At 35.9% G+C, this 16,798-nt stretch overlaps 1 protein-coding gene across 49 annotated transcripts in view; it reads left to right on the forward strand.

The window, feature by feature from the left end:
* IQCH (IQ motif containing H) overlaps positions 1-16,798 on the forward strand; it is a 245,590-nt gene that overhangs the window by 77,711 nt on the left and 151,081 nt on the right. For 47 of the 49 annotated variants that reach the window (XR_008539624.2, XR_008539627.2, XR_008539626.2 and 44 more), the window contains 2 exons: positions 4,830-4,950; positions 9,482-9,610. Coding sequence is in view for 44 of the 49 variants with exons in the window: in XM_054667716.1 (XP_054523691.1) it covers positions 4,830-4,950; positions 9,482-9,610 (250 nt within the window). In the remaining 5 variants the exon portion in view is untranslated. The remainder of the gene's footprint in view (positions 1-4,829; positions 4,951-9,481; positions 9,611-16,798) is intronic. The other 2 variants (XM_016928407.4, XM_054667733.2) reach the window with 1 other exon arrangement.

Raw genomic sequence — 16,798 nt, forward strand, 5'->3', positions numbered from 1 at the left:
ATAATGTAAGAAAATTTTCTCAAAGTCAAGGAAGAACTGAGTCTACAGGTAAAAAGAAAACATCAAATCCCAGGAAAATTTGATTTTGAATATTTAACATACAAATATATTTTAGTTAAATATTTGGATTTCAAAGACAAAGAATGCTTCAGACATCCAGATGAGAAGAAAGTAAATCACCAACCAGGGGTGGAAAAGCAGATGGCTGTCAGACTTCACAATAATTATCATTGTGGAAGAAAATGGTGCAATATCTACAAAATTTGGAGAAAAGAAAGGATGACCCCAGATGTAATTCAAGTATGACTTGCTTTAATTCTAGTAAAGTACACATGAACACTTGTTGGGAAAAACTACTTGATAACCAAAGCTAGCCAATTAAGAGATCAATAAAAGAGCTCAAGCAGAGAAGCCATGACAAATGAACTATTTGTGAGCACTGGACCCATTTATATGTAGAGCTAATATTAAACAATCATAGAATCATGGTACCAAAACAGAATGTGAACATTATAAATCTGGATGGTGCAAAAATTAAGATACAATCAAGATTGGGGAGGTGAGGGAGTGGAGATCAGGGCATCAAGAGAGTTCTAATTTTCTCACCATTTGAAGCTAAGATATAGTATTCAAAATAAAATCGTGGTAAATAGATCTAAACATTTTTCAGAGTCAACTTTATTTAACTCTAGAGCAGGGGTACACAAACTACTGCTTGAGGGCAGGCCACCTGTTTTTGTAAATAAAGTTTTTGTCCATTTGGGCTGCTATAACAAAAATACGATAAACTGGGTGGTTTATAAACAACAGAAATTTATTTCTCACAGTTTCGGAAGCTGAGAAGTCCAAAATCAAGCTGCTGGCAGATTTGGTGTCTGGTGAGGACCTGTTTCCTGGTTCATAGATGGCGCCTTTTCTCTGTGTCCTCACATGGTGGAGGGGACATAGCAGCTCTCTGGGGTCTCTTTTTATAATCCCATTCATGACGATTCCATCCTCATGATCAAACCACCTTCCAAAGGCCCCATCTCTTAAAAGTATCATATTGGTGATTAAGTTTCAACATGTGAATTTAGGAGGGACACTAACATTCAGACCACAGCTTCACTCATTTATTTACAAATTGTCTGCCTGCTGCTTTTAACTACAAAACAACAAATCTGAACAGAGCCTTCATGCCTAAAATATTTGTAATTTGGCCCTTTAAGGAAAAATTTGCCAGCCCTTGCAGAGGAATCATTTTTAATTCAGAGAAATCTTGTGGTAAAGAAATATTTATTTGAAGTTTAATAATGTGTTAGGTTTAATTCAGCCTTTTTTCCTCATGTAAAATTAATAACATAAGTCCTATTTTTTATACAAGGATATATCATTCTAAAGATGTCAGGGACGATGGATCACCTGATGATATTTGGCATGATCTCTTAAACTTTTGTCTTTTGTATTTCTACACTGCTTGAAATCTTTATAATGGGCATACATCATTTTTACCAAAATAATAAAATAGAATGGTTTTTCTGTTTGAAAACACTGGAAGCAAATATGCCAAAATATTAACAATAGTTAATTCTGGCTGATGGGAATATGATTGCTGTTTTCTTCTTTAAGCTTTTCTATATTTTTTACATTTTCAAAAATTTTTGGCAGGGTGCAGTGGTTCACACCTGTAATCCCAACACTTTGGGAGGCCAAGGCAGTAGAATGGCTTGAGCTCAGGAGTTCAAGACTAGCCTGGGCAACATAGCGAAACCCTGTCTCTACAAAAAATACAAAAAATTAACCAGGTGTGTTGGTGCACACCTGTGGTCCCAGCTACCTGGGAGGCTGAGGTGGGAGGATCATCTGAGCTCAGGAGGTGAAGGCTGCAATGAGCTGTGATCGTGCCACTGAACTCCAGCCTGGGTGACAGAGTAAGGCCCTGTCTGAAAAAAAATTTTTAAGCTATTATAGAAGATTTAGCATCAAGTGATAAAGTTCTGAATTCCAGTTGAGGAAATAATAATGAGAAACTAGCTAGAAGGGACATTGTTCTATTTATAATATGATTTATATTATATCATATTATACAAACTACAAAGTGTGGTTGCAGAATAAAATATAATAAAAAACATGACAAAAAGAAGAAGCCACAGCAGATGATATTTGAATCCTTTCAGGCGATCAGCACATTCATAAAGCTGGTTTCTTTAATTTGCATCAGTCTCAATCTACTGTTCCAGTCTCATTCCCCCATCCTACCCTCCTTCTCATACCCATACCCTATACTCCAGTCACATAGAACTCCTTCTCGTCAGTGAAATCTTCATGCATGAAATATGCTGTTTTGCACCATTGCTACCACTTTTACTACCTATAACTGCATCCTCTTCTCCACCTGATATAATTTAGTGCTTTCTTTAAGATGCAATTTAAATGTCACTTACTGCAGTACATCTTAACTTTGGCTATGCATCAGAATCACCTGGGGAGCTTTCTAGAAATACTGAGGCCCAGGCCCCAGCCTACCTATTCTGAGTTAATTGCCCAGGGTTGGGTCCCAGGCGGCAGTATTTTTAAAAAGCTCCCTGAGTGATTCTAATATACAGCCAGGGCTGAGAGTCGCTGCAAAGCCTTCTGCAATACAAGCAGGCAGAGTTAATTACTCCCTCTTCTATACTCCTGCAGCCCTTAGCTTTTCCATTGCTCATGAAATTTAATGCTCAGCGTGTTAAAGTTAGTGTTATATAGTAAGTGCTCAGTAAATGCTGAAGGTTGTTTCATTCCTTCACCCTCCAACCAAGCATACGCAGAAGTGATTATCCTTACCATGGAAGAGGACAGCAGAGTGGACAGATGTTTCCTATCCAGTGACACTATCTGAGGGATTTATTTCTGTCAACGAAAACACTACCTTCCATTCTCCAACACATACACACACACACACGTGCACACACACACACTACACACACAGTCACCTCACTGCCTTTTCAGCATAGTTCTTCGGTCTGGTTTTTACATTGTTTAGATTGATGCAATTGAAAGAATTAAAGCAGTGTGATGAATGTGCTGATTGCCTGACAGAGTCTGAACATCACTTGCCTACTGTCCTCTCCTTTGTGTCATCCTTTAGGTTGTGTTTTATGTTCGATCCTGCTACTTTAGCTTGCCAGAGCAGGTTGTCAGGTGTTCTTTGTCAAAGGCTTTCAGAAAATCCGGATAAATTATCCTCTGTGTCCTGAAACTGCCAAACCTATATTTTACATCATCACAGTGCTTGACAGTTTTATTTAAGTTGAATCTTTCTCTCTTCCTCTGATTTACCTTTGTCTCACTGACCTTTATATCAATCAGACAAGTGGAGACCCTGCCACTTTTGATAATGAATATTCTCAGCTATGTACATGCCTGCTAGAGCACAGTGCATTGGATATCTCAGCCTCACTGATTAGGAGGAGATCCTGGAAGCTACTCATGTCTGGAGATGAGGTGGGGAGAGGAGAGCTGAGGATAAGGGCAAGAAACCAATGTGGATCAGGAAGACCAGAGTCTCATAATAAATAAATCTTCTTATGAGTCCTGCACTCTCATTAAGGCGAGGCTGGTAGCACCTCCCTTTCCCCTTCTGACTCACCTGGGGAGAAGCAGATTGCACTAACAGTCTACTCTTTCCTATTCAAAATACTATTTTTATTTATTTACCAAACATCATCAAAGTGTTTGATGTTCATGGTGTTACCACATCCTGGCAGTGGGGGCCCTAACCCTTTGTCCAGACATTTCTCAGCTAATAGATACTTATTTTGTAAAGTGATTTTCTCCCTCTGGTCTTGATGAAGCTTTCCCTTTCTTTTTCCTTAAAGTCACTATGACCTTAATGGCAATAAGGTATTGTGCAACCGAGTCCAATGGCAAATTTTACCAATGTAAAATCAGATTAATTTCAGAATTGAATAATCTGTGCATATCTAGTATACTGCATGGCCTGGAACAAATTACTAATCTTTCTGTCTTGAGTTCTTTATTAGTTAAATAGCAAACTGTTACCTAGTTCCCTTGGAAGTTATGTAAATTAATTAATGTTTGGAAAATGACTTGAAAATTCAGTCTATAAATACCAAACTATAAATACCAAAGTTGCATTTTCCCTGCTGAGAGAACCCAGGTAATTCATAAACTCCTACGATAAAGGTAAAAATAGTATAGTTGGACTATACAATCAAATGTGATTTATATGCAATATATGTAATCTTTAAAATCTAGAAACCATTTAATAGAAACAATTCATATTTTGTAACTGTAATAAAAGCATTTTATGACTTTAGGAAAAGTAATTATCTTCTCTAACTGATCTAGATATTGTGTCTTTGTAACCATCTCTGAGATCTGCAAAAGAATCTACCCAGAATTAATATTGATTGACATGTTTATCTTTTAAGTCTTCCAGGTTTTTTGTTTTAACATTAACACTCTAACATTTATTTCCTGGGAAATTTTTTGGTACAAAACTTTGCTGTATTCAAAACCTCCTCTGTCAAGATTTAGCATTTGTATATTGTAGTCATTAAAATTGAACAAAATCTTAATAGTTCTTTTATTAACTACTATGTTGACTTTATATAGTGGAAATCACAACTTGTTAATTGGATTTAATTAACTATTTTAAATTACACAAACTCCTGATGGTAGTAGACAATAGCACAGGGTATTCATGAGCAATAAAATTGGAGCTGATATTGCTACTTTATTAAAACTTAATGCAACTATTCATAACTTTATTTATTGTTTACAAGAAGAAAACTGTTCACTGTGAAGGCAAAAATGTTTGCTGAAACAAATTTTTTATTATCTAGGTAAAGGTTTCGAAGTTAATCAAAGGGTCTAACATATCCAACCTCACGGTTCTGCCATCTTCTCATCGCACAGATCCCTATTTCACTCCTATACCAGTCTTACAAGCAGATGCCCACAAAGGTTAGTGATTCAATAGCCATTTTATGTGTTTAGGAATGTAAAAGAAAGAGCATTGAGGTAGGATCGGAGGCCTGAATTTGGACTCTGGCTCAGCCACTAATTCTCCTGGGTGGCCTCAGACAAGTCAGGTCCTCACTCTGGTCTGAGTTTCCTGCTCTGTAAATCAAAAGGTTGGACAAGACGATCACTAGAGTCCCTTCCACCTGTAAAATTCATCATTCTATGGATTTAATATTGATTTAGATGGTCTTATTACCTATTAAAATGATCATTGTGTTTATGTGATAGCATTAGAATTTATTAAGTTTCTGAGCAGATCATTTTTGATATATTATTCTGGTAGCATTTTAAAAATTTATTTCAATACCCTATTATAAGGAAATATGAAGCCCGAATTAATGTAATTAGTGTTTAAACTATGCATGTTTTAGTCTAAACTCTAGTCTTGTGAAACCAGTGGATTTTGTTTTTAAGCAAAGGATTTCATCTTTATCTCAGTATCTCTAGCACCTAGAACCATATCCAGCATTTTGTAGATACTAAGTGTAGATTGAGTGAATAAGAAAATGAAAGAATAAGCAAGCGAGTGACCAAATACTGAATGTCTTAAGTGTAACCATCTCTACTGTTCCCTGCTATTTAATTTAATTGACCAAAGTGTTAAAGAATGCCTAAGTGGATCCCTTTCCTATCTCAAATATAACTTAGTGAGACGGTCTTTAATTACTCCTTATCTCGCCTTCTATCTGTTGTCTGGAATTTTTAGGACCCAAAGCTGGTTCCCAAAGGTTCTTCTGCCACCTGGAAATTCAAAGTCCTCCAGCTTCTAGCTACTGCATCCTCTGTCTGCTGGTGGTAGATAACCTGAGATCATTATAAATCTCTGGATTTGTTAAGCTTCTCACAACTTTCCTGGTTATAAACCATTGTTCAGCAATCTTTGTGACATATGCTTTCTAGTTAGCTTATGTAATATTTACTTCCTGGGAATACTGAATAACACCAGCAGAGTGTTCCCATTTCTTGCTTTAATACCATCTTATATTCTTCCTGAACCAAATTAGGATGAATGAAATAGTGAATGAATGAATGAATCGATATATCTGTCTGTCTGTCTGTCTATCTATCTATCTATCTATCTGCTCTGCTTTAGCAATAGAGACAATAAAAAAAAGCCACAAAATAAAAGTAAATCTAGAATTTTGGCAACTTCATCCAGAAAAAAAATCACATTTTCATTTCTAAATTATCTTCATGAGAACACATGGCCTACTGTCATATTAGGGATTAATAAATTAATCGGCATATATTTATTGAGTACTTGCAATATGTCTGGTATTGTGCAAGATACTATGAATGTCAGGAAGCCACAAGCCACAGAAATATAAATACAGTGTCTATATTTTTTTAGGTGTTTCTGATGCCCTTAAATGTTGTTTTAGCCTCACCCCAGATCTACACAGGTCCAGAATGAGGTGAAAGACTAATAACATGCAGAAGAGAGAATCATTTTGAAAAATGAACTTCAAACTTCCCTACTTTTTCTTGAATACCTGGCTAAATCCAAAAAAGAAAGCTTTGCCCCACCCCTCCAAATGGTTAAGAATACAAGTTTTACATTACATAGACCAAATTTCAGTTTGGCTCTGTGACTTGAGGCAAATTGCTCTCTGATCTTAGAAGAAACTCTGAACTCTATGAACAAGGTGTGCTTGATCTGGCCCTCACCTACATCTCCATTTCTCATCTCACTCAGCTCTCTCTATACTTAGCCACCTAGGCCTTCGCTCTCATCTCTCATCTTTATCAGGCCAAGCACATTTGCAGATCACAAGTGCCTTTTCCTCTGCCAGTAAAGGTCACTTCCTCAAGCACCTGTCCTTTTCCTTCAGAGATTATCACAATTTATCATAATATATTTATTTTAAATCTATTTAATATCTTCTTTACCACTTGAGGCTCCATGAGGTCTTTTTGGTTCACCACTGCATCCCCAGCCCCCAGAATAGTTGTTGACACATAATAGGCACTTTATTAGTTAAACGAATGACAGAATGAATGAACTTCCAACTCTTAATCTATTCAACAGGAAAGTAAGGGTGGATTTAATAAAACATGGTGTTTTATTAAACATGGATGAGGATTTAATAAAACAATGGTGTTAAAGGATAACTTTCAAAAACAGCTAAAATCATGACTCTCATACAAACATAAAATGAACACAGGTCAAAGATTTTTATTTAATTCATCAGTTAACAACCAGTTCAAAAGAAAATTTGCAAATGGGTGCAAAACTGGCTTTTCAGGGAGTGGTCCTTCCATGTGTAAGAATTTAAATTTGCATGTGTATAAACAATAATTAGTGACATTCTTATCAGATTTCTACAAATGAACCTTAATCTTTACAGAATTATAAAATGGACAATTAAAAACAAAGATGCAGAGTGGCTCACACCTGGCACAGTGGCTCACACCTATAATCTCAGCACCTTGGGAGGCCAAGGCAGGAAGATTGCTTGAAACCGGGAGTTCAAGACTAGCCTGGACAATATAGCAAGACCTAGTCTCTACATTAAAACAAAAAAAGCCAGACACGATGGTGCTATTCCAATAGTTTAAGCTACCAAGGATAAGGCAGGAGGATCACTTTAGCCCAGGTATTCAAGGGTGCAGTGAGCTATGATGGTGCCACTGCACTCCAACCTGATCAACAGAATGAGACCCTGTCTCTAAAAAAGCAAAACAAAACAAAGATGCATACAGAGTCCTGTAGGACTGTAGGTCAGATAATCTTCAGAGATTCCAGCATTTCAATGAAAAGATACTCAGTAATCTCTTCTGCTTATTCGAAAATCTTAATTTTTTCCTTCCAATAGTAGATGGGCACATATATGTGTTTGTCTGAAATTAGGATAATTGTTTCAACCAGCACCAAAGCAAGGGTTGAAATCGTGCTTATAGTCTTCAGAATTCTCAGAAAATGAAACTGACTCTTGAAATGAAAAATATATTAAATTATAGGGAGACCTGTTTTTCACATCTGCAAAACAGGCAGAGTTCTTGGAAATGAAATTTGATATTTATAGGTGGAAAATATTTGTGAGGACAAAGAATTAGTCTTACAAGATTTTTAAAGTAGTTCAATCTAGTGTTATAAAAATTAAAACCTGAAGTACTAATTTCAAAAAGGTCCTAAAGTGTTATACTCTGGATCAGTAATTCTTAAGTGTTAAGAGTACAAAAGATTAACCTGGAGTGCTTATTTAACGTGTATGTTACTGGGCCCCAATTCTAGTGGTTCTCTAACTTCAGCGCACATGAGTATCTCCTGGAGCCTTCAATAATGCAGATTCCCAGGCCCTGTCCTCAGAAGTTTGGACAGGTTGAGTTGGGGCCCAGGCATCTCCGCTTTTAATAACAAATTCTTCCCCTAAATGATTCTTCAGTAAGTAAACTGAAGATTTCTCTTTGAAATCAGTGTTTTACAAGTGAACTATTTTTCAGCTCTCCAACCCTTCAGTGATCATTCTACTGAATTCCTATAACACTAGACTAACATTCTTAATAGTAATATAGTATAGAGGTCATAAGGTAAATAGAAATAGCATTGGTCCCTCTTAGAAGGGACCAAGTTGTGTGCCAAATTCTTCAACTTAGGCCAACTTGAATACACAGTTTGTATTCTAGGATTTTGTTGAGACCCAGAGCTCTTTACTTACTTTCTATTATGTAAAAGAGCAACAAGAAACTGAAGCCCTACCACAAACTTATTGCAAGTAGTCCCCAAGTTTCTAGGTTTCTGGCTTCAACACAGTAGATCCACCTTAACAAAAGTTTTCCCTCTAACAGCAGGCTTGGGTCAATCATTCACTGACTTATTCATTTGTTTACTTATTTAATGATGTCTCTTATCCTTTAAAAGATTTGGCACCAGCCATGCTAACACAGTATGAATGCTAGGAATTGTAAATTAGTTACATTAATACTAACCATTTTGCCCAGTTGTATTAAAATAACCTATCTGAGCATTAATATTTCTGGTGATATGAGAAATGTCTAAAAATAACTCCTTATTTTATAAAGCATGACTGATTATACAACAGGGGCATGGTTTCAAGTACACAGATTTCCTTCTTTTGGAACAAAGGATCTCCTTAGTTATTAAGAATCTGTGCCTGATTTCTCTGAATTTTAAAAAGAGTAATAATATTACCAATGATTGAAAATATCATAAGTATAAAGAAGTTTTAGTTTGCCTTGAAATTATATTTCCACCTTAAAATGAAATTACTTTAGTGCAATTTTATTTCATATTACTGCCATTGGAAATGACATTTTTCCTTGGGTTAGAATATTACATTTAAATGAATGTGTACTGTAGCTATTTTTTTATGCAAAGGATTAAGGCACTAGATGTACCCTCACAAATAAGATGATGAATGGAGTAAGTTACACTTGTGAAATTTATAGAGCTCAGACTTTGTGGAATTGCTTGGAATTAAACTCACATTTTATTAATGTTTCTTTTTAGGGATTTTAAGTATGATAGAACGAGGGCTGATTCCACCAACAGCAAGGATTACCTTTCAGAATCCACCCATTACACCCAGAACAGCTCCTCTGCATAGTTTTGATGAAGCACGTAAGATTCCAACTGTAGGTAAGACACTCATGCATCTCAGTTCAGTTGGGGACACACAGAAATTATCTCTGCCCCAGATCTAGCCTTCTAGTAGCCAACTTTTGTCCTCAGTAATAGGACAAGATGAAAGTTGTAATCATCCTGAGTTTCACTACATTCCCACAGTCAGCTATTTCTTCTATAATTCTATTTACAATATATTTCCGTTTCACTTTGGGCACTATCAGTTTTCATTCTTCTGGTGTACTTTTAACCTCCTTAACCAACTCTGTCTTTCATTTGTACATTTTTTGTGAAAAAAAATGATGTGGATTTATCACTGGGAGTCAAAGAGGCAATACTACTACATTCTTTAGTCTGTATGCAAACTCAAAAACAGATGCACAGTGACCAATGACTGACAGACTTTGAATGGAATGACTTGAATGGTCACTGACCTTGATATGCATCTGTCACTTATGTAGTGATTTGTGGAATAGAGTTCTAGCAGCAAATTTATATTTTATGCAATTACAATTTTATGGTAACTGGAATTTGAACTATGTTGGGGTACTGATGTTATTTAACTAAACTGTAATACTAGAATTTGTACTAGAATATATAGTTATAATAACTATATAATATCTATATATAGTTATTATATATAGTTATATAGTTATAATATTATATAGTCCAAAGTGAAGGCTATCTTTACATTAAGTGTGAATGTTCTAAATACACCAATTAAAAGACAGAGATTGTCAGATTGGATAAATAAGCAAGACCCAACTGTATGTGGTCTCTAAGAATTGCAATTTAAATGTCAAGACAGATAGGTTAAAATAGGAGTAGGGTGAGAAGTGACAAATCTTTCTATAGAAGAATTCCAAATAATGTATTTATTTTTATTTATTTGTTTTTGAGATGGAGTTTCACTCTTGTTGCCCAGGCTAGAGTGCAATGGCGCAATCTTGGCTCACTGCAACCTCTGCCTCCTGGATTCAAGCGATTCTCCTGCCTCAGCCTCCCAAGTACCTGTGATTACAGGCACCCATCACCACGCCTGATTAATTTTTTGTATTTTTAGTAGAGATGAGGTTTCACCGTGTTGGCCAGGCTGGTCTCAAACTCCTGACCTCAGGTGATCCACCCGCCTTGGCCTACCAAAGTGCTGGGATTACAGCCATGAGCCAACGCGCCCAGCCCCAAATAATTTAAACAGTTACCTCCTCCTCCAGGAAATGGAGCTTATTTATCCACCCCTCCCTTCTCTTTGAATATGAGTTAGATTTAGTGATTCACATCCAAAATAGAGTACGGAAAGAAGAAAAACAGAAAATTCGCAATGGAGAAACCTGCAAACCCTGCCTTAACCAAATGACCAAGGATAATATCATTAGTCATAATTCATGTTGATATAATGTGCCCCCTAATATGACACGATGAGGAAGGACTTCACCTTTATGTTATTCTGCCCCAACAACCTATAACTACAGAAAAACTATGAGAAAAACATCAGACAAACCCAAATTTCAGGCATTCTACAAAATACCTGACCATACTCCTCAATACTGTCATGGTCATGAAAACAGGGAAAGACTGACAAACTGTCACAGACCAGAGGAGCCTAAGGAGACATGATGACTAAATACAATGAGATATCCTGGAAAAGATCCTGGAACAGTAAGAAGACAAGAGTGTAAAAACTAGTAAAATCTGAATGAAGTCTTGAGTTTAGTTAATAATAATGTATCAATGATGGTTTCTTGCTTTTGACAAATGGACCGTGGTAATGGAATATGTTAACATTAAGGGAAACTGAATGAAGGTATACAGGACCGTTCTAGATCATCTTTGCAACTTTTCTGTATCTAAAATTATTCCAAAATAAGAAGTTTATATATTTTTAATTCAAAAATAAATTATAGGACTAGACACAAATTAAATGTAAATTAAAAATTAATAAAAAGGAGAAAGATGGGAAAAGATACCATACAAACAATAATGAAAAGAAAGCTGGAATGGCTCTATTACTATCAGATGAAGACACATTAACAGGAATAAAGAGGCACATTAATGATAAAAGGATCAATCCAGCAAGAAGACATACATTCCTAAATGTGTATTTACTTAAAAACAGAAATATAAAATACATGAAGCAAAAATTAATAAAACAGAAATAATAAATCCAGAATTATATCTCACAATAATCAATAGAACTAGTAACCCCCCCAAAAAAATACTATAGAACAGTGGTCCCCAACCTTTTTGACACCAGGGACCAGTTTTCTGGGAAATAATTTTTCCACAGACAAGAGGTGGGGAGGAATAGTTTCAGGATGGAACTGTTCCACCTCAGATAATCAGGCATTCGATTCTCATAAGGAGCATGCAACCTAGATCCCTCATATGTGCAGTTCACAATAGGGTTCTTGCTCCTATGAAAATCTAATGCTGCTGCTGATCTGACAGGAGGCATGAACTCAGATGGTAATGCTTGCTCACCTGCCACTTGCCTCCTGTTGTGTAGCTCAGTTCCTAATGGGCCACAGTACCCAGTCTGTGGCCTGTGGGTTAGGGACCCCTGCTATAGAAGACTATGATAGAACAGTATTTTAGGCCATGTAGACCATTATAGAGCATTAAAACACAACAGAACATGCATTTACTTCAAATGTACATGGAACATTCACCAAAATAGACCATATTCTGGACCATAAAACAAATATTAACAAATTTAAAATAGTTAAAATCTTACACATTATGTTCTCTGACCTTAACAGAATTAAACTAAAAAGTAGAAAATCCCCCAAATGCAAAAACACACTTCTAAATAACCCGTGGATCAAAGAGGAAGTCACAAGGATATTAAAAAAATATTTTGAATTAAATGGGAATGACCACACAACATATTGAAGTTTGTAAGATGCAGCTAAAGTAGTGCTTAAGAAAAATTTTTAGCATTAAATACTTTTATTAGAAAAGAAGAAATATCTCAGATTAATGATCTAAACTCCCACTCTAAAAAACCAGAAAAAGAAAAGCAAATTATACCCAAGCAAGCAGCAGATGGAAATAATAGAGACAAAAGTAGAAGTCAGTGAAATGGAAAATAGAAAAAAAAAAAAAAGGAATTCAGTGAAACCAAACTGTGTTTCATGGAACATTTTATAAAATTGGTAAGCCTCTAGCCAGACTAACCAAGATTAAAAGAGAGAAGGCACAAATGACCAGTATCAGGAACAAAAGAAGAGACATCATTACAGATCCTATAGACATTTAAAAGATGATAAGAGAACATTATAAACAACTTTATGCCTATAATGTTGACAGCTTATATTGATGGACAAATTCTTTGAAAGACAGATACTACCTAAGCTCACTCCAGAAGAAATAGATCACCTGATTAGTCCTATATTTATTAAAGAAATTGACTTAGTACTTAAAAACATTGTAAGAAAAAAAATGATACCATATGGCATCACTGGTGAATTCTACCAAACAATTAAAAAAGAAATATTATCAATGTTGCAGAAATTCTTCCTGAAAAATAGAATAGAAAGAAACACTTCCCAGATAATTTTATGAAGCTATCATCACCCTGACACCACAACCAAAGACTTTAGAAAAAAACTACAGCCCAGTATTCTTTGTGAAAATAGATACAAAAGTCCTTCACAAAATATAGCAAATTGAATCTAGCGCTCTGTCTATATATATATAGATATATATTTATATATAGATATATAGATATTTTTATATATTTTATATATCTATATATTTATATATAGATATATATGTTTATATAGAGAGAGAGAGATTATGTATTTTATATATATTACATCATGACCATGTGGGGTTTATCCTAGGAATGCAAGGCTGTTTCAACATTTAAATATCAATCATTGTAAGTCACCATATGAATAGACTGAAGAAGAAAAACTATATAACCATCTCAATTTAAAAAAAATCAACATCCATTTGTATCAAAAGCTCTAAGAAAATTAAGAATCAAGGGAACTTCCTCAAACGGATAAAAGATGTCTACAACTAATATCACAATAGTGTTTGAATGAATGCTTTTCACCTAAGATCAGGAACAAGACATGGTTGTGCACTCTCACCACTTCTATTCAACATTGTACTGAAGTTCCTAGCCAATGCAGTGAGGTAAGAAAAAGAAACAAAAGACATGCAGATTGGAAAGGAAGAAATAAAACTCTCTTTGCAAACAGCACAATTACTGCATAGAAATTCGCAAGCCATCACACACACACACACACACACACACGCACACACACAAAAGCTACTAGAACTAACAAGGAAGTTCAGCAAGGTTTGAGGACACAAGATTAACATACAAAAATAAATTGAATTTCAATTTGTTAGAAATGAACAATTGGAAATCAAATATTAAAAAAATACCATTAACATAACAACAAATATTAAATACTTAGGTATAAAGCTAACAAATATTTGCAAACCTATGGATGCTGGATGCTATAAAACACTAATGAAAAAATTAAAAAAAGACCTAAGTAAACTAGAAAGATTAGCCATGTTCATAGATTAGAAGACTCAATATTTTTGTAATTAATTTTCCCCAAATTGATCTATAAATTCAATGCAGTCCCAATCAGGATCTCAGTAAGATTTTTTGTAGAGATTGAAAAGCTGATTCTAAAGTTTGTGGAAAGGGCAAGGAACTACAATAGCTAGTACAATTGTGAAAAAGGAAAACAGCATTGGAGGACTCTTGTTATCTGAGTTAATATAAAGCTACAGTAATCAGGACCGTGTGGTATTGGCAAAAGGATAAACACAGAGATCAATGGAACAGAATAAAGAGTACAGAAATAGAACCACACATACTTGGTCAATTCATTTTTGACAAAGATGCAAAGGCAATTCAATGGAGAAGGCATAATTTTTTCAACAAATTGTGCTGGAAGAACTGGACATGTGTATAAAAGGGAAAAAAAGAACCTTAACCCATTCCTTGCACCATGTACAAAAATTAACCCAAAATGGTTTATAAAATTAAATATACAGCCTAATCTAGAAAACTTTTGGAAGAAAACAAAGGGGAAAATTTTTTGTGTTCTTGAGTTAGGCAAAGGTTTCTTACATACCACACCAAAGGCAAAATCCATAAAATGAAAAAATGGATACATTGGACTTCATCAAAATTAAACACTTATACTCTTTGAAACACAGTGTTAAGAAAATGAAAAGAAAAGCTATAGATTGGCCAGGCACAGTGGCTTATGCCTGTAATCCCACCACTTTGGGAGGCCAAGTTGGGTGGATCACTTGAGGTCAGGAGTTTGAGACCAACCTGGCCAACATGGTGAAACCCCATCTCTACTAAAAATACAAAAATTAGCCAGGCGTGGTGGTGGGTGCCTATAATCCCAGCTACTCGGGAGGCTGAGGCTTGAGTCCAGGAGGCAGAGGTTGCAGTGAGCCGAGATTGCGCCATTGCTCCAGCCTGGGCAACAAGAGCAAGACTCCATCTCAAAAAAAAAAAAAAAAAAAAAAAGGAAAGAAAGAAAAGCTATAGATTGAGAGTTAATATTTTAAAACAATAACTGATCATGTATTTTTATCCAGAACATATAAAGACTCTTAAAACTCAGTGATAAGAAACAACCCAATAACATAACAGACAAAAGACATGAGCAGACACTTTACCAAAGGAGATATATGGATAGTAAATAGATACATGAAAGCATGCTTAACATCATTAGTCATTAGAGAAATGCAAATTAAAACCACAGTGGGATACCACAACATGAGGATATGGAACAATTACAACTCTCATTCCTTGTTGGTAGGGATGCAAAATGGTACAAACACTTTGGAAAACAGTTTGGCAGTTATTTATAAAGTTAAACATGCATTTACTGTATGACCCAACAATCTCACTCCTAGTTATCTATTTACCCAAGATAAATGAAAACATATTTACACAAAAACCTGTATATGAAGGTTTGTAATATATGAATGTTGCTTTATTCATAATCACCAAAAACTGGAAACCACTCAGATGTCTCAGCTGATGAATTGAGGTACATCCATACAATGGAGTACAGCTTGCTCTAAAAAGGAACTAATTGCTGATACATGCAACAATACGGATGAATCCCAAATGCATTATGCGAAGTGAAAGAAGCCAAACTCAACAGGCTACACAACATATGATTCTATTTACGTGACATTTTTAGAAAATGAAACAATGAAGACAGAAAACAGATCAAGAGTTGCCTGGGGGTGGGGAGAGTAGTTGACTGTAAAAGGGGCATGCAGGAATTTTGGCAGGTATTGGAATTGTTTTTGTTTGTTTTTTTGAGAATGGAGTCTCGCTCTGTTGCCCAGGTTGGAGTGCAGTGGCGTGATCTCGGTTCACTACAACCTCCGCCTCCCAGGTTCAAGCAATTCTCCTGCCTCAGCCTCCCAAGTAGCTGGGACTACAGGCGCCCGCAACCACACCCAGCCAATTTTTCATATTTTCAGTAGAGATGGGGTTTCGCCATGTTGGCCAGGATGGTCTCAATCTTCTGACCTCGTGATCCACTCGCCTAGGCCTCCCACAGTGCTGGGATTACAGGTGTGAGCCACCGTGCCTAGCCTGGAATTGTTTTATATCTTGATTGTGGTGATGGTTATATGACTTACACATTTGCCAAAACTTATAAAAGTATACACTAAAAAAGGGTGAATTTTACCGTATGTAAGTAATAACTCAGTAAGTCTGACTTTTAGAAAGAATAATGGGGGAGGGACACCTGCTTGACATGAAAGGAAAGCATAGGGAGCTGTATGCAAAGCTGGAGAAGTGGAATTCTAAGGAGATGGCCTGTATGCATCAAACTAGAGATGCCAGGGCCCTCCCTGAAATACTGAATTAGAGTCTTGAAGTAGATATGCTGCACATCACTGAATTCATTTCTTTTGGCTGCTGTAGAATATTCCATTTTGTTTGTTTGTTTATTTTACTTTAAGTTCTGAGATACATGTGCTGAACGTGCAGGTTTGTTACATAGGTATTTATGTGCCATGGTGGTTTGCTGCACCTATCAACCCATCATTTAGGTTTTAAGATCTGCACGCATTAGGTATTTGTCCTAATGCTCTCCCTCCTGCTTCCCCCCACCCCCCAACAGTCCCTGGTGTGTAATGTTCCCCTCTCTAAGTCTGTGTGTTCTCATTATTCAGCTCCCATTT

This window comes from Pan troglodytes, chromosome 16 (genome assembly GCF_028858775.2).
Source record: "Pan troglodytes isolate AG18354 chromosome 16, NHGRI_mPanTro3-v2.0_pri, whole genome shotgun sequence".
In the NCBI taxonomy this organism is placed as follows: domain Eukaryota; kingdom Metazoa; phylum Chordata; class Mammalia; order Primates; family Hominidae; genus Pan; species Pan troglodytes.